The sequence below is a fragment of the Gossypium raimondii genome, chromosome 5 (genome assembly GCF_025698545.1).
Source record: "Gossypium raimondii isolate GPD5lz chromosome 5, ASM2569854v1, whole genome shotgun sequence".
In the NCBI taxonomy this organism is placed as follows: domain Eukaryota; kingdom Viridiplantae; phylum Streptophyta; class Magnoliopsida; order Malvales; family Malvaceae; genus Gossypium; species Gossypium raimondii.
In genome coordinates, this window is record NC_068569.1 from 54,745,487 (window position 1) to 54,764,342 (window position 18,856).

Here is an 18,856-nt window from a genome sequence, read left to right on the forward strand (position 1 = left end):
CAATACTTAATTTCATCATCACCGTTATTTTTACACTAATTATAAATAAATACACTGCACATATAAATTAAAGAAAGACTAAAACGTGTTGTCCACATAAACTTGGAGGTAATCACCAAATGATTAGTTTCAATCATTTTAGTGAAAGAAAACCCAAATGTTGAATCATCATCAACAACCCTAACTAATCTCTTACTAATACCCATTTCCCACCAAAACCATGACTTTTCTTTAAACAAAAATTATATTATTATTATTATTATTATTATCTCTTGCTAATCATTAATCATGTGCTTTCCCATGTTCCAAGGTCCCATTTCTCATTAGTGGACTCTCACCAATCAAATCAACGGTCAAGATCTACTTATCCCTTTTAACTTGGCAAAAATTTTTAAAATACATATTTTACTAATTTTAAATTAGTTTTAAACTTCAAAATATTTTAATTAACCAACAAGTGATTAGATGTAATGATAAGACATTATATCTTCAAGAGAAGTCTCACGTCTAAACCTTGAAAATGATATTATTGAAAGAGGCAGTCACGAATCTCGAATATGGATAATAAAACGAACATGAAGTATACTAAATAAATTATTTTAATTACATTTCTAAATTATTAAGGTTATATTAATTAGGTCTTTCTATTACGAAAATTATTAATTTAATCATCAAATGACATGTTAGATCCTATGTAGCATAAATTAAAATGAAAATATTTTTTTTAAAGGTAAATTCATTAATTCATTCAATAAATGGAACCATACAATTCAGGGGAAAAAATAACAAATTCTCGTCGTAGGTGGTAAATGATAAGCTTCATCAACACAACAAAGGCTTTAGCCTTAGCATCAATAGAACATCATGACAATCTGACAATTGGTTTTGTCATAACTCAAGCACGACATATCTAGAATGATTGCAAGCACTTAAAATAGTTTATGATTGAATTTGAATTTCGTTAATCAATTTAATCATCATATTATTGTTGTCTTATCGATAATTTAAAAAAGTCGAGACGTAAATCTTAATCCTATGAAAGAAGCGATCTCCATTACAACTGAAAAATTAAAAATGCTTTTCTACTAATAAAAAATATAATTAAATTTTTTTTTCACTCAAACACAAAAACAGAAATTTAGGTTTTTCTTTTTAGCTTTTATGTTGATAGACTGCTTTTAATATGTTCTATACTTTTATGTTTGAATAATTTAGAAGTTTCATGTTGTGTATGTTAGTGTTGTAGCAAAAATTAGCAAGCTAGCAACCAACACAAAGTAGTAGACAAATGGACCTACATCCTTTACAACATCAAGTGAATGATATGGGAATATATTAACTTTTTCATTAAGTTTATGTAATAGATTAATCGAGTATTAATTTAGTTATAAAATTATTAAAATATTTATCTAAGTTGTTGTTTATCTATCTATTCTATATTTAATTACTATATTAGATTGGTGTCACTCTTAATCGTGTCACCATCTCAATTATGAAATTACAGAAATAACTATTATTTTAAATTATAATTAATATTATTATGATGACATTTTTATTTTTTTCATTAAAAGTTACAAATCCAGATGTCGAACATGTGTTCAATAGTATTAAAATACAAGTATGTTACCACTTTACCTATATTCATTATTTATTAAATTTTAAATAAAATAGTACTTATATTAAGTCTTTTACTAAGTTATGTCATTGGGCACCAATAGAGGTGCTCATGGGTCGGGCCGGGCCGGGTTCAGGCCCGAAATATGGGTCTAAAATTTTGTCTAGGCCCAGCCTGGGAAAAAATTCATAAGCCTGGCCCGGCCCGATTTTTAAATAAATACCAAAAAAATTTTAAAAAATAAAAAAGTATTTTAAAAATAAAAAATAAAAATATTTATTATATTCGGGCCGACCCGGGCCCAAAAAAGTGCTGCCCAAGGCCCTGCCCGTTTTCTAAACGGGCCTTATTTTTTGTCCAAACCCATATTTCGGGCCTATATTTTTACCCAAATCTTCTCATATTTTGGGCGGGCCGTCGCGCCGAGCCGGGCCGAGCCGCTTGGCCCATGAGTACCTCTAGCACCAACTCAATTCCTATAATAAAATATATTTTTATTATTTTAATTTTTTTATAATTTTAATATTTTTATTTTTCATCTATATCGTATGTACAAATTGGAGTATAAATTAAACCTTTTAAACTTATAATTATCAAATTTAAATATATATTTATCGAGAAAATTAAATTTAGGTTAAAATATGTTTCAATTTTCTATATTTTTCATATGTTTGAGATTTAGTCCGCCTATTTTTATTTTTAAGAATTTAGTTCTTCTACTTTTCGATTTAAAAATACAAGTTTAATTATTGACATTGTTAAATGCTTTTATTAAATTTATGTCTATTACATGATTATCAAGTAACAAATTTAACAAAATAATTTTAATAATTATACTTAAATTTTAAATTTAAAATTAAAAATTTCTAAAATAAAATAAATAGACTAAATTCAAAATTTGCAAAAGGTAGATGTATTTAAGTTTTTTTAAAAGAAAACTTTCATTATTAGTTTGATATATTAATCTAATTATTTTATTGGATAGAATAATTACTTTTTTTTCTATTATTTTTATATCCTATTCAATTAATGCAAAATTACTAAGTCAGCCATCTTCACAAAATCTTTAAAAATTTAAACTTTTGATTTCAGAAAATATCAAAATCCTTGTTTTTTTCATTCTATTCAGATCTTAGCTTTACTCTTACTCCATCTCATTGCTCAAAACTCAAATCTTTGAATTCCTAAATCTCTTTCTTCATCAATTTTCCTTTCAATGTATGCAAAATCCATTTCCTTTTTGCTTTTAATTCTTTTCAGTTTATAGAACAATTTCATCCCCTCAAAAATCCCATTTTTTTTCTTTGTTTCAGTCTCTAAAAATCCCAGTTTCATCTTTAGAGAGATTCACACATTTCCTCTTACTGAACTCCAAAAGTTTTCTGTTTTTCCTCTTAGTACAAAACTGTCCCATTTCCTCAATATCCCATCTTGTTCTCCTTGTTTAATCTGTGAAAACCCCATTGTTCCAATCTTTGAATTCCCATTTTTTAAAAAGAAATCCCACAATGAGTAATTCCCAAGTATCCAAATCAACAAAACCTTCAAAGGTTTCAACTTTAGCTCCCCCTTCAAACCCTTCAAAACCCTCTTCACTATCTTCTCACCTTGCAATGGTAGAATTTAAGCAAAGGATTTTAACCTTACTTTCCAAGCTTTCAGACCGTGACACTTACCAGATTGCCGTTGAAGATCTTGAAAAGATTATCCAATCTCTTGCCCCTGAATCCCTTCCCATCTTACTAAACTGCTTATTTGATTCTTCCAATGATCCAAAACCAGCTGTAAAAAAAGAATCTTTAAGGTTACTTTCAATGCTATGTAATTGCCATGGTGAATTGGCAGCTCCCCAATTGACTAAAATCATTGCCCACATTGTTAAAAGGGTAAAAGATGCAGATTCTGGGGTGAAAGATGCTTGTCGTGATTCCATTGGTGCCCTTTCAGGACAGTATTTGAAAGGGGAAAATGGAGGGACTATGGTGGGATTGTTTGTAAAGCCGTTGTTTGAAGCAATGAGTGAACAGAACAAAGGGGTCCAATCTGGTGCAGCAACATGTATGGCTAAAATGGTGGAATGTGCTGGTGATCCTCCTTTGACTGCTTTTCAGAAGCTTTGTCCAAGGATCTGCAAGTTGTTGAATAGTCAGAATTTTATGGCTAAGGCTTCCCTTTTGGCAGTAGTGACAAGTTTGTCACAGGTTTGAGCAATGTAGTTATTTTTTAGCTTGATTGTTTGATAATTTACATTGTTGAATTCATATGGATATTGACGGTTTTATATTGTTAGTTTTTGGAATGTTAAATGGCAACTCAAGTGATAGTCTTATAGTTTCTTAATTGTTTTACTTTGTGCTTGTTTATTTGGTTGCTGTTAATGAGCATTTTCTTGGTAAAAGTACCATGGAGGCCAAGGGCAAATTGCTTTTGTTTTGGTTATAAAGTTCAGTCTTTTGTACTGTTAAAAACTGAGGATGTTGACTGAATAACTAGAAAATGACACTTGGTGTGCCACATTTACCTCCTGCTGATGTAGAAGGACCAGTTTTTAATAGTAGAACTCGATGAAATTTTTCACAGGAGGACCAGTTTGTTTTTTTATCTAATGTATATGCATAATTTGCCTATTTTTTGAGTAAGGGGGGGGGGGCGCAAAATGCAATCTGATTTCTAGTATAGGTGTCTCCATGTTACTTTTACCACATTTTCTTATGTTTGATTGTGCAAAATAGGTAGAAACCTTTTATTAAAGCATTTCGAGAAAAACGAACTAAATGAAGTTTTTCGAAAAATTATGATGACATTGTTGCAGGTGGGAGCAATTGCACCTCAGAGCTTGGAAGCTTTGCTTCAAAGCATCCATGAATGCCTTGGGAGCACAGATTGGGCGACACGGAAGGCAGCTTCTGATACTTTGAGTGCTTTGGCACTTCATTCAAGCAATTTGATTGCAGATAGAGCATCTTCAACAATAACGGTATTGGAGGGTTGCCGCTTTGACAGGGTAGCTTTCTCGATCCATTTTACTTTCATATACTGTTAACATACACTCAATGCCATATGTATAAGCAATGTAACTCTTGCTTTGTGGTCCTCTAAATGATGCTGTTCCTAGGTGTTTATATATACATGGTGTTACACTGCCTTTTGGAATTCGTATCGTGTTGAATAATGTTTAATTATTGGTAAAACAGATGAAACCTGTGAGAGATGCCATGACTGAAGCTTTGCAATTATGGAAGAAGATTGCAGGGAAAGGGGATGATGGAGCCATAGATGATCAGAAGTCTCATGGTAAATATATGTTAATTATGTGTTTCTAAGTTTTATCGGGTTGTCTTGGATAAATTTATTTCAATTACTGCAGCAGATGGTGACAATCATCAGTCAGATGAATCATCACAAAAGAATGGCTTGAAAAATCCGAATACTTGTGATGAAAAAACAGATCCATCGGCAAAGGATTCATCTACTAATCTTTCCCCTTATTTGGATTCTGTTTCAGAAGGCAAATGTGGAACCATTCCTGACAAAGCAGTTGTAATTTTAAAGAAGAAAGCACTTCTATTAACAGACAAAGAGTTAAATCCCGAATTCTTCCAGAAACTTAAAACAAGGGGTTCTGGTGATTTGCCGGTTGAAGTAGTTGTTCCTCGTAGATACCTTAATTCTTCAAACTCAAAGAACGAGGAAGAATCAGAACCAAATGATTCAGACTTGAGAAGAAGGTCGAATTATATGGGAAACAACCAGGCAGATGATCTCCATGCATCCTCTGGCAGCACAAACCATAACATTGATAGAGGAGCTTCTGGTGTATCGGATAAACTGCCTGAAGAGAAGAAAAATGGAAAAGACTTAAGAACAAAGGCGTTTGATGGTGATGATAGGATAGATGTAAATCAAAGAGAACCATCCGGAAATCGTTTGGGTTTCTCAAAGGTGGATGGACAGTCTGATGGATCCTTTATCAACAACAAAGGAAATTGGTTGGCTATCCAAAGGCAGTTATTGCAGCTTGAGAGGCAGCAAGGGCATCTCATGAACATGTTGCAGGAGTTTATGGGCGGTTCTCATGATAGCATGGTAACTTTGGAGAACAGAGTTAGGGGTCTTGAGAGCATTGTTGAAGACATGGCTCGGGATTTATCAATATCATCGGGAAGGAGAGGTTGTAATTTTATGGCTGGATTTGAAGGATCGTCTAATAGACCTTTAGGGAAGTATACTGGCTACTCTGACTATGGTTCCAAGTTCAATGGACGAATCCCGTATGGAGAAAGGTTTGCACAGACCGACGGAATTGCTCCAGTTGGGAGAGGAAGGGGACCTTCTTGGAGATCTGAAACATCTGATGATTGGGATTTCCCTGCATTTAATGCTTCGAGGAATGGACAATTTCAATCAAGAAGAGCTCCAGCTAGCAGCGGCCCGGATGGTAGATCACCCAAATCAGAACACGAGAGTGATCAGATTGGTGGCAGGAGAGGTTGGGACAAGGGTCCTGGGCCTGTAAGACTTGGTGAAGGACCTTCAGCTAGAAGTGTCTGGCAGGCATCGAAGGATGAAGCAACCTTGGAAGCAATTCGTGTTGCTGGGGAGGATAATGGAGCATCTCGAACTGGACGTGTGCCTGAATTAACTGCTGAAGCTCTAGTAGATGATAATGTTGGACCAGAACGAGATCCGGTCTGGACTTCTTGGAGCAATGCAATGCATGCCCTTCAAGTAGGCGATATAGATTCTGCTTACGCTGAAGTTCTATCAACGGGTGATGATCTCTTGCTTATAAAGCTAATGGACAAATCGGGTCCTATGGTTGACCAACTATCAAATGAGATAGCAAACGAAACCTTGCATGCTATCGTGCAATTCCTTCTAGAACCAGATTTGTTCGATATTTGTCTCTCCTGGATTCAACAGGTATCGGTTCTCATCTCAATCTCTTACCATTCAAAGTTCAAGATGCTTTATCGAGTCTCTAATTAGTTTTATTTCTCTTATAACTTTTTCAGCTAGTTGAAGTGGTGTTAGAAAATGAATCAAACGCATTAGGTATTCCGATGGAGTTGAAGAAAGAGCTTTTATTGAATTTGCATGAAGCGGCATCCACAATGGATCCACCGGAGGAGTGGGAAGGCGTGGCACCCAACCAACTCTTATTGCAGTTAGCATCTGCCTGGGGGATTGAATTGCAACAATTTGGTAAGTAATCTGTGTCTGGCAATGAAATCATGTCTTGTATTTTAAAACTTCTTGATCAGGATACTGATTCATTACATTTTTTTTTACATGAAGTAAATGGTAAGTGAATGAATTTTTTTTTTCTATTCCCAAATAGTTTATGATGGCATTGTGTTATAAATATAAACATTTGATCTATTCAAAGCTGGCTTAGGCTATACTTATAAATTTTTGTATGTCATGTAAAATGGTGGCCTCTGATGTAAATGTAATCATGAATGATATACCTTATTTAGTTAAAAAAAGTATGGGCTTATTTGAATAAAATGTAATAGTTTAAGGGCTTTTTTAGTATATTAGCCCCTTTTTTAGTATGATATTGCAGGTTGGATTTTTTTCTGACAAAATAGATTTGTCCATTTAAACCAAAATTTTTTGGTACATGAAGAAGAGGAGCACAAAATCTGTCTTTAGTAATACCCAATCTATCATTTGGCGTTTTGCACTTTAGATCAGCAGCAAAGTTTGCTTCCCTGTGAACGTGAGAGATGTTAACAGTCCATTCTCTGTCGCATAGGTTCCTGATACTCGCTACCAAAGGGTCAGGTGTATTTTCCTCGCTACCAGCTTCGATTCGTTTAATGGCCACCACACTGTCTGTTTCCAAAAGAACTTGTCTGTAACCTCCATTCCAAGCGATGGACAAGCCATCATAAATAGCTCATAGCTCCGCACGAATAGGAGAACATCCCGTGATTCTCTGATCCCTGATCGTCTCTAATCACTCCAGCTGCCGTTGCTGTATAATCCTTATAATTTGCCGAGCCGTTGATCTTGACCCATCCCAAAGGCGGCAGTTTCCATCCAACTTGAGTACATGAGTACATGTTGGATCTAAGTCCCTGTACTAAGCAGCTGTCTCTAAAGTGCTGCGCCCAGCTCTAGCTTTGCCTAATGAGTTCATCTGATGAGCAGTTCATAGTTTGAAAAATAAATCCATTCCTTTGCTTCCAAAGGCTCCAACAGATTATAGCAAATAGAGTGTTCCACTGCACATTATAATCTCCTTAACTTTCAGTGTTCTTAAGATTTGCAAACAGCCAATAAGTAAAGTCAGAGGCGAAAAACTTTTGCTGATCTGAACCCGGTAAAATCCCTTTCCAAACCATGGCAGCTGATGGACCATCCCTTACAGCACGTAATGAGCTTTCCTGAACTGATCCACACAACTCACAAGATGGATCTGAAGTTATTCCTCTACGACATCTTTCCAAATTCGTAAGTATTGTTAGCACGCCACGTTCTTTCCGTTAGCCTAGTATAGATGTCAGAGATCGAGAAGCAACCATTGTCCATCCCGTTCCATCAAATAACATCGGACCCAACATCTGCTCTTGGTGGTACAATACCAGAGACGAGAAGCAAAACGAGATGACTCAACCAGGCTGATAACACTCCCCATTTCCAATTCCCATCTTCGCCTACAAACTCCCTCACCGTAGCCATTTTGTTTATACCATGAGAGGTGATCCTAGCGTCCCAAAGTGGACCCGTATCGGTACTCAGTTATCCATCCAAAACTTAATGGTTTCGCCATTGAGCACACTCCAAATAATTTTGCTCCGGACTTCATTCCAAACCTTAGGAAGGGATGGCCACACATAGGAACAACTATTCCGATAAATACTTTCTGGGCATATATCAACCATCTTATACTTGCTCCTTAGAACACCCAATGTGAAGCCGATTACGTAATCAATGCTTGCATTTAGTGATTGAATTTGGAGAGTCTGTGAACATGATAGAGACCATGTGTTTGAATGTGTTCGGATAAGTGAGTATGGTGTTTGGAACATGTATTTTGATTTCATGGAATTGATATGTTAATGTTTGAGGTGATTTCATGGGGGCAAACCATATCTCCATCAATCGAGATGCTCCTGGCTCTGTGAATCCGCACTCACGATTGGCCTCTTAAGGCACTCGAGCTCTTCACAGAGTTGAGAGGATAATACCTTCCATTATTGGCGCTCAATCGACTACCCAACAAACTATATTTCGAAAACTTCTCCTAAAGGAGTCAACCCTCCTCGACAAGACCGTAATTTAAACCCCTTAATATGCTGGTATTGTACAAGCCCAATTTTTGACCCGGGCCCAAGGGACCAAAACAATTAAACCAAAACAATCAGCCCAATAACAAATAACCAACCCAAACCCAATAAAAAACTTTTCAGCCCAAATCAGAAAACAATAACAGAAAAAACAACAAAAGAAAAAAACCTAGCCCCCTAACCCTAGCCACCAACTCTTCGGCCACTTGTCTGCCTGTCGCCGCCACTGTCCCATCGTCGTTCACCTACTATCTGCTCCATTGCTCGCCCACTTGCCTTGTCTCGTCAAGGTACCTGCAAACAATAAAAGAATAGCAGTACCAACAACAGAAAAGAGGGGAGAAAAACAAACAAAAAGAGAGTTGTAAAATGGCTATAAAAGCCATATCAAACATTGTAAAAGGGGTCGACCCCTCTTTCATGGTTTCAAGAAATAGAAAGGCAAAGAAAATAGATTCAAAAACCTTTTTTTGTTGTTTTTTGGAAGAAAGGCTAAAAATAGGGTTTTAAAAAAAGAAATTTGGCTTTTATAATACTATTAAAACGGGACCGTTTTGAGACCCCTTGACCCGCGCGGTGACCCGGCCCAGGGGGAAGGATCCGCGCATTTTGCCTTAGGGGGATATTTGCGCCATAGGTCCTCCCTCTTTTGCGGCGTATTCAATGCAGTTTTTTTTATATATTTGCAATTTTGGCATCGAGTTTTGCTTCTGTTTCAGTTTGGTCCTTAGACCATGAGCTTTGACTTCGTTGGAACGGCGTCGTTTAATCAACAGGGGTTATTTTCCTATTCGGTCCTCCGCTTTTCATCCGCATTATAATTTAGTCTTTTTTGTCTCTTTTATTTTTAATTACGGCCCTAAAATTTTGTTTTCTTTTCGATTTGATCCTAAATCGACTACTATACTTATTCTCCCCATTAAATCAAATATTTTAGTATTATTATACAGTATTATTATTTCTTGTTGATATTATTGTCTTTATTTCATTTGTGTATTTTTTCTTCTTTTTCATTTTATTTTTTTATTTTTTATGTCTAAAAGATTATTATATATGTTTATGTATCTACGTATAGAAAACATATCATAAGTAGGCCTTACTTCCTTTTTTACATTTATGCGTGTATATTCTTTCTATATATTATGATTTACTTACATATTTACATATTTATATGCCATTTTAATTTATATATATATATATATATATATATATATATATACCTTATTATAAATATCTTTATATCTTATTATGTATATATATCTATATCTCTTTTAAATATTTTCTAGCTTATATATATACATACGTTTTGCTATATATATGTCTAGCTTCATTAAACATTTATATATATACGTCTATAAACTTTTATTTTATTTTATTTATTTTCTATATATATATATATACATACTTACATATATTATTATTTATACTTTATATATACACCCGTATACACATACACACTTGCACATTTATATCTCAAGATTTTAAATATATATATATACATATGTTCTTCTTATTTTTATTTTACGTATATACATATATATATCTTTTATATTTTATAGCCTTGTTCATTTCTTTACTTATTTATTTATTTCATTTTCATCATTGATTTGAAGGAATGCTTAATTTTATTTGCTTGTATACATTGCTATTTCAGTATGTTATTGATTTGTACTTTTTATTTATTTATCTTATCTTTGATGCTATTGCTCATATTATTATTTTACTTACATCATTATCATCGTTATTCCATTACACCCATTTTTATTTAGATTTCGAAAAAGAAATTTTAGAAATAAGTAATATTCGGTATTTTGGATCTTCGAGAGAATCGAGCCCTAACGTATTGGGTTTCGACTTTCTTCGTTGAACTTAAATAACTGAGATTACTCTTTTAAAAATGATAAAAAGTTCGTTATCGAGAATTCAATATATTGTGTCCTAACGCATTGGATATGACATGTTGTTTTCTCTAAACGAGGATTTTTCGAAATAAATGTAATATTCAATGTTTAATATTTTGATAAATTGTGCCCTAACGTATTGGGTTGCGATTTCTTCATTTGATTTAAACAATTGAATATTCTTTTAAATTTTATTACACGAATCTTTTCAAACTCAAGTTTTAAACGATATCGGGAATTAAAAAAGGATCGTGTCCTAACTTACTGGTCGTGATTCCTTTTTTATCCAAGATAGTTAAATGTCTTTTGAACAAGCATTTTCATTCACGTATCGGGAATTTGAGACATTGTGTCCTAACTTACTGGATATGATTCTCTTTCTCGAATAACGTGAAACATGCCCTTTTCCTGAAAATTTTTAACTTTTTAATACAAGGATCGTATTTTTAAATTCTTCAAAGTTTTCACTCTTCGACACTAAGACATTAAGTAATCAACTAGGTACCAATTTTGGGCGTATCGAGGGTGCTAATCCTTCCTCGTGCGTAACCGACTCCCGAACCCGTTTTTCTGAATTTCGTGGACCAAACTTGTTGTTTTAATAAAATCAAACTGTTTATTAAAAACAACCACTTTTCGAGGTGATCCAATCACACCTCATAAAAAATGATTGGTGGCGACTCCCGTTTTATTTTTTAAAACCCAAGTCGACCCTGTTTTCCATAAAAAAAAAATGGTGTCAACAGGTATGTTATGACTTACGGATTGCAAAGAGCTCGTAGGGAACTCCTTGATTGTGATGGGAGAGATTGGAGGAATTGATTACAGCCATTAAACATGGCAAGGGAAAAGCTTTGAGAAAATTCGACAGCTTGTTACTTTTTCTGTTAATAGTACAACTTCATCAATCAATGTAATTATCACCAATTTTTAAGGCAAAATTTCCCAGGAATTTGGAACATTGATCAATGTTATCCTTGTTTCAGATTATTAACAACATTTAATATGCAGGAGTTGATTGAGATAGGCGCAATGACATCTTTGGTCCCTGGAAACTACCCAATTGGATGCTCCCCAGCTTTGTTGACAAAGTTTCAAGGTTCAAACAAGAATAAATATGATCCCTTGACTGGATGTCTAACATGGCTGAACCACTTCTCGGAACACCATAACCAATTGCTTCAAAAACAACTCAAAAAATTCTGAAACCATCATTCCAACATAAACATTTTTATGCCGATTATTACAACCCTGCAATGCGTTTGTACCAATCTCCAAAGCTATATGGTACTTTTTTCACACTGTTCAAAATTGGAATTGGAGGTCTTTACAATTACAATTACAATCAGTCGAGAACTTGTGGTTATCCACCAATAAACCAATGCTCCAATAAACCTTGGTATCCATTATACAGAAGCAGCCAATAGATGGGATTGTCAATGGTGTATTTGAAGAATTGGTGAACATCATTCTTAGTTTAAATAACTTTTAATTAAAATAAATAAAAGTAAGATCATAAGCAGCTGATGTGTTGATTTATTAGTAAAATATCATGGAAAACTATAAAAAAAAATAATTTAAATTACCCGTTTATCTTTTTGTGCTTCATTTATCTTTTAATTTTTTTAATTTTATCAAATTATTCGTAATTGGATGAAAAGATAACGTTCTCATTACCCTGTTGACTATTGATGTTGACTTGACATTCATGCATAGAACGTACATGTATGCTATGTCAACAATTAATTATTAAAAAATTAAAAGTTGAGGATTGTAATAAGGTGATAATTATAGTAAAACTTATTTTAATTTTTAGATCAAATTAAAAAAATTATGCATTCGATTTATCATTCAACTTATCTCATCAAAATAAAAATAGGAGGAAATGGTGAAATAAATAGACCATCTCTAATTTTAGATTTTTTTTAATTAAAAAAATTGAAACTTGGGAAGCAAAGCAACTTCACAACGATACGAAAATAGAAAGCAAGATCTTAGGATTACACAATTTGGAAATTCTTTGTATTATTTTTTCTTGCTTAAAAATAAATTGGACAGCATTTGATATATAGAAGTTTGGGTATTTCATTCTTAGTTGATGAATAACACTCGATAAATACCACATGACTATGTGGAAGGACATTTGGAAGTTTCAAGGACTACATCGTGTACGCTTTCTTTCTATATAGTTTGTGTGTAAATAACAGATATTGGCTAATCTTGACCGTGTACAAAGAGGTATTGGCCAAAATACGTCTTGCTCAATTTGCATCACAATACAGAAGATATTTTGCATGTCCTTAGGGATTACTTGGTTGCTAAAGATGTGTGGTTGTCTTTTGTGCCTGAAAATTGTCAACCCCGGTTCTTCTCTTGTAACCACTTAGATTGGGTTGGGACAAATTTGGAGAATCCTTGGTGGTTGTCAAGGATTGAGGTTCCTTGGACTACTTTTTTTGGCTTGCTAGCATGGCGCTTATGGAAGAATAAATCGATGTATTTATTTTTTAAAAATATATACGATTAAATCAAAATCAAAATCTTATATATATATATATATATATATATATATATATACTTTTTAAGCACGAATAACAAAAGCGACTAACATAACTCAAACCCAGGCCACACTTAGGGCGGTGAACACCCTTGACTATCATGCCATTACATGGGGTTCTTATATATGCTTTTTGAGCTACAATCAAACTTCATGCCTATAATTGCAACAAATCAAAATTTATATATTAAATTACATATTAAATCAAAATCAATGTATAATGAAAATAAGTATTAATAAATATCATGAATGATTAATGCAATTCTTAAAATCATAGATAAAATGAAATCTCGTTTGAAAATTATAATTTAAAATTTAAAATTATACATAAACTTTAATTTAATGTGTAATTTAGTATATAAACTTTGATTAAGTATACTTATAAAATGAAAATTTTATTATAGTTCAAATATAGAATATAAAACTATAATATTATTCAATTATACTAAAAAATACATCAATTTATTTTAATATTATATAAATATAAATATAAATATTTATATATACAATATATAAACATAAAAAATTATATATATAATTATGAATATTGAATTAAATCAAAATTTTATTTACAAAATTGTACAAAATCCTAATTTTAGATTTATTAAAAAAATGAGAGAAGATTGATTGTATATACGTGAGTTGAAAGGACAAGAGAAAAATAAATAAATTTAATTCCTAATTTTTTCTAAATTTAACATTAAAAATTTCATTTTCTTTTAAATCGAGTTAAATTGTTTTTTAATGAAAATTTTGATTAAATTATTAATTTTAAAACATTATAATTTACATGTTAATTCTTATGAATTTTTATTATATATTTTTAAATTTTTATAAGAATTTTATATTTTCTAAAGTTTTATGATTTTTATTTTAAATACTTTTATAATTTTTAAATTATTTATTGAGAGAATATATAAAATAAATAATATCATATTAATATAAAATACACTTAAATTACCTTGTGAGTTAACATGATAATATTATTAAAAGTTTAACATTTTAATCTATATTTTTATTTAAAATTTATTTAACTTTTTAAGATTAATAGTTGAATTAAGTTAAAAAATAAACCTCAAAATCATATAAAAATAAAAAATTAAATTTCCCATTATATCAAAATAAAAGAAAAAACCATTGTTGCTTTTAATAAACCAAATGATTAGAGGTAAAACGCCGGCGGTGATGTACATTGAAACCCCCAATGTAGCTGGCCTTATAGCCTTTGCTGGTATTTTCCAAGTTACATCAAATAAACTCCCAAGCCTGATTCGGTGTTGCATGAAATTTTTTAATTGCCACAGTTGCTTTTGCTGGTATTTTCCAAGTTCCTAGTCAAAATGTGGATAGAAAAGAAAACATTCCACCTGGACTCTCTCTTGGGGAAGCAAGGATAGGAGTAATATTCTTCATCTTTGATGCCATTTCTCTCCACTTCACTGGTTGTTGTGGTGGTTCAGACCTTAGTTGTAGTCATTCAAAGCAAGGGAAAGAAGCAGTTCATGGTTGTTATGAACAAGATAATGTGGTTTGCTTGTGTACTTGTTTCAGTGGCATACTCAGCCTTGTCATTCATTGCGGTCGGAGATGAACAGTGGATAGCTATCGGAATTACTATCATTGGATCAATAATAATGTTTGCAACTTTAAAGACCGTGCGTTACTGGGTGATTAGGCATCGGATCAAGGTTTCAGACAAATGAAATAGTTAAAGATCATCAATGGAGAGCTAGTCATGTTATCTATGGTCTGTGATGTCAGATACTAAAATACAAAACAATGAGCTTAACAAAATGTATGTCAGATTCACATTGAATTTGGATATCATATGTGTAGATTCATTTCGAATTTTAACTTTTAAATGATTTTTTTTAATTTTTTAATTTTTTAATTTTTTTTTTAAATTTTAATAATGTTTTACAAATTTTAAAATTTTTTTAATTTAGAAAAAAATTAAGTTTTGAAATAAATGAACCTGGACAATTTCTTGAAGCTCATTCGAGTAAAAAATTAAAAATAAAATTCTTTTACTTCTATATATTTTAAATTTTTTTTATTTTTTTGCTAACATGGCATTGTTACGCCAGCAACTCTCAATGATATGGAGCGCCATGCCAGCATTGTTAATGGCCAAATTAGCACTGTAACGGGTTAAGACAGAAAACATTGGTCAAAGGGCTTAATTGATTTTTTCATAAAAGTTCAAGGGTCTTAGCAAAAACAAGTAAAAAAATATTATTGTCAAAAATATCAGAGCCAGGTTTCGATCCTGGGACCTGTGGGTTATGGGCCCACCACGCTTCCGCTGCGCCACTCTGATTTGATGCTCATTTGTTACTTAATTGTTTAATGATAAAGCTTAGTAAGTTTGTCGATTTAACGATAAAGCTTACCGAATTTAACATAATAATTCAAATAACAAGTTTAATGAATAAAGTTCATGTCAACAGGGTTATTATCAGAATTCTTGTCAATCACAGCTTACAACAGGTAAGAAATACTCAATAATAGAACAAATCAATTTTCCATATTTCAATAATACTCAGTTTTCATTAAATAGTTCCAGATGAACGATATACGGATACAAGTACACGATTAACTATCCAAAAAACATGCCAAACGCTTATATGAGCCAATCCAACCGATAACACGCCTCAACCCAAGTGCCTAGCCCATAGGCTAACATCCCTCCTGTAACACACCTCGATACTAAGTGCCAAGCCCAAAGGCTTTACATCCGCTCCCGTTAACACGCCAAAAACACTATAAATATAACACGATAGTCCGCAACAAATGCTGGACTTCGATATATTCAATGAACATGAAATAAATAGGAATCATTGTCTTATCTCAAATCAATCCCGTATAGTGCGCACTATAACCTATTGTCATGTCAATCATACTTTATCCTACGTTCATCGGCTCAGAATATCTCAATCAAAAGAAAAATAGTATTGTTGTGTCAATATATCAGTTCTCATTTACAAGGTATCATTTGTATTAATAAACATTCAATAATTGAATTTCATCTATTATGTATTTAAAATTGTATTAAATTAAACCGAATGAACTTACCAGACTAATTTGCAGCAATGACAAAGTATAGGGACTATTCAATAATTTTCTCTTTTTCGCTTTTCCACTCGTTCTTGATCTAAAATAATAATTTCATTCAACTCATTAATTCCAACAACAGAGTTAACTAATTTTAAGCAATTAAGTCATTTTGATATATTTACGAAATTATCCCTAATATTTTACTTTTATGCAATTTAGTCTTTAAGCTCAAAACTTGCAATTTAACTAATTTTAATTAAAATTGAATTCAGCCCAATAGTATAACACTCCACTACAGCCCATACTTTATGTTATTTTGCATCAAATCCTTGTAATTTTATCACTTTAATATTTTAGTCCTTAAATATTAAAAATTACTAAAATTACTTTACAAAATAGTCCTATTTAACAACTAAGCTTAATAATCTATCATTAAACTTCAAGACTATACTAAACTCATCAATGACACTATTCAAAACATTTGATAATTTTACAAATTAGTCCTCGGATTGGTTAAATTAAGTTAATACGAGTTCAAAAAAATAAAAATCACTGAAAACGGACAATAATAACCTACCTAGCATGCAACCAAAAGTCAACCGAAGTTCCCAAGCTCCAAAAATGGAGGTTCAGCCAAGCATAAAAGAAAAATGAAGGAGATAAGCCAATTGTTTCTTTTATTATTATTATTATTATTATTATTATTATTATTATTATTAAATACCTTTAATTTAATTAAATTAAAACATTTTAATTAATAACTAAATAAATTAAACACAATTCTAGAGATTTCCATAGCATTTCCACCGTTTGACATTTAAGGAGGGTCCAATTGCACAATTGGTCCTTCAATTATTGATTAATTAAGCTTTGTTTCAATTAACCTTAAACTAATTAGGACTAAATGAGCAAATAGCCCAAAAGTTAGTGGACTTAATCATGTAACCACGCTTGGATTTTTTACCATGGTCTAATCGTCATTTGGTCCCTTCAGTATTTTAAATATATAGCTATTAACTTTTACCTCTTTTACAATTTAGTCCTTTTACCTAAATTAAACAATCAATCATCGAAATTACCAGACCAAACTTCAATTCACCTATAATGCGACTCTGTAATTATTTAATAAAAATATTTACGGCTTTAAATTATGGAAACGAGGCCCTAATACCTCATTTTCAATAACCATTTGACTTTTGAACCGAACCACTTATACTAACTTTCAATTCAATTGGTTAAAATTCCTCAAATCAAATTTCATTATAAAATTACTACTGACTCCTAAATTTAAATACTAATTATACTAACTTACTAGTCGGATTTGTGGTCTCAAAACAATTGTTTCTGACACTATTGAAAAGCGGGTTGTTACAATGAGTTTCTTTTTGTAGCCAAATATTTCTCCAATGACTCCTGGTTGATTGATAGCGGTTGCACAAACCACATAACCAATGACCCAACACTTTTCAAATAACTTAATAAAATTATCATTTCCAAAATAAAAATTAGAAATGGTGAGTTTATTCCAATTAAGGAACAGTGGTTATTGAAAGTTTAACAGGTTTGAAACACATAAATGATGTTCTCTATATATGTGCCTAACATTGACCAAAATCTTCTTAGGATAGGACAAAACCATTGTTTTATAATATTCTTCATCTTTGATGCCATTTCTCTCTTCACTTCACTAGTTGTTGTGGTGGTTCAGACCTCAGTTGTAGTCATTCAAAGCTAGGCAAAGAAGCAATTGATGGTTGTTATTAACAAGATATTGTGGTTAGCTTGCATGCTTGTTTTAGTGGCATACTTAGCCTTGTCGTTCGTTGTGGTCAGAGATGAGCGGTGGCTAGCTATCGGAGTTACTATTAATATTGGATCAGTAATAATGTTTGCAACTTTAAGACGGTGCGTTATTGGGTGATTAGGCATTGGATCAAGGCTTCAGAAAAATGAAATAGTTGAAGATCATCAATGGAGAGCCAATCATATTATCCATGATCTGTTAGATACTAAAATGGTCTGTCAGATACTAAAATACTAAACAAAGTTTAACAAAATGTATGTCAGATTCACATTGAATCTGGATATTGAGTAGATTTATTTCGAATTTTAAATTTTAAATGGTTTTTATTAATTATTAATTATTTAATTTTTTTTAAAAATTTATAAAAAAATTTAATAATATTTTATAAATTTTATAAATTATTTTTATTTTTTAATTTAAAAAAAATTCAGTTTTGAAATAAATGAACCTCGACAATTTCTCCAAGCTCATTGGAGAAAAAATTAAAAATATTTATTTTACTTTTATATCTTTTAAAAAAAATTATTTTTATTTTGCTGACATGGTACTGCTACGCCAACAACTCTCAATAATATGGAGTACCATGCCAGCATTGTTAACAGTCAAATTAACACTGTAATGACC

General features: G+C 32.0%; 1 protein-coding gene and 1 non-coding gene across 6 annotated transcripts; one reads left to right on the top strand and one right to left on the bottom strand.

Moving 5' to 3' along the window:
* Positions 1-2,729: 2,729 nt before the first annotated feature.
* On the top strand, positions 2,730-7,814 carry LOC105768395 (microtubule-associated protein TORTIFOLIA1). Of its 5 annotated transcripts, none has more exons than XM_052630548.1 (6): positions 2,730-3,816; positions 4,428-4,619; positions 4,810-4,909; positions 4,986-6,538; positions 6,631-6,820; positions 7,377-7,814. In XM_052630548.1, the coding sequence occupies exons 1-6, from the start codon at positions 3,124-3,126 to the stop codon at positions 7,382-7,384; spliced, it is 2,736 nt and encodes a 911-aa protein (XP_052486508.1). In that variant the 5' UTR covers positions 2,730-3,123; the 3' UTR covers positions 7,385-7,814. The 5 variants fall into 5 exon arrangements, with proteins under 5 accessions (XP_052486508.1, XP_012443751.1, XP_052486510.1 ...); XM_052630550.1 differs by lacking the exon at positions 7,377-7,814 and having other exon boundaries at positions 2,732-3,816; positions 4,983-5,027; positions 5,151-6,538; positions 6,631-7,126; XM_012588297.2 differs by lacking the exon at positions 7,377-7,814 and having other exon boundaries at positions 2,731-3,816; positions 6,631-7,126.
* A 7,805-nt stretch (positions 7,815-15,619) lies between these two features.
* TRNAM-CAU (transfer RNA methionine (anticodon CAU)) lies at positions 15,620-15,691 on the bottom strand. Its single transcript has one exon. It is a non-coding gene; the product is annotated as a tRNA-Met (tRNA).
* Positions 15,692-18,856: the final 3,165 nt, after the last annotated feature.

Excerpts from the sequence above, each read along its gene's own strand:
- LOC105768395 (XM_052630548.1), top strand. The coding sequence starts at position 3,124 with ATGAGTAATTCCCAAGTATCCAAATCAACAAAACCTTCAAAGGTTTCA. Across the intron at positions 3,817-4,427 it reads TAGTGACAAGTTTGTCACAG|GTGGGAGCAATTGCACCTCA; the intron begins GTTTGAGCAATG and ends ACATTGTTGCAG. Across the intron at positions 4,620-4,809 it reads AGGGTTGCCGCTTTGACAGG|ATGAAACCTGTGAGAGATGC; the intron begins GTAGCTTTCTCG and ends TTGGTAAAACAG.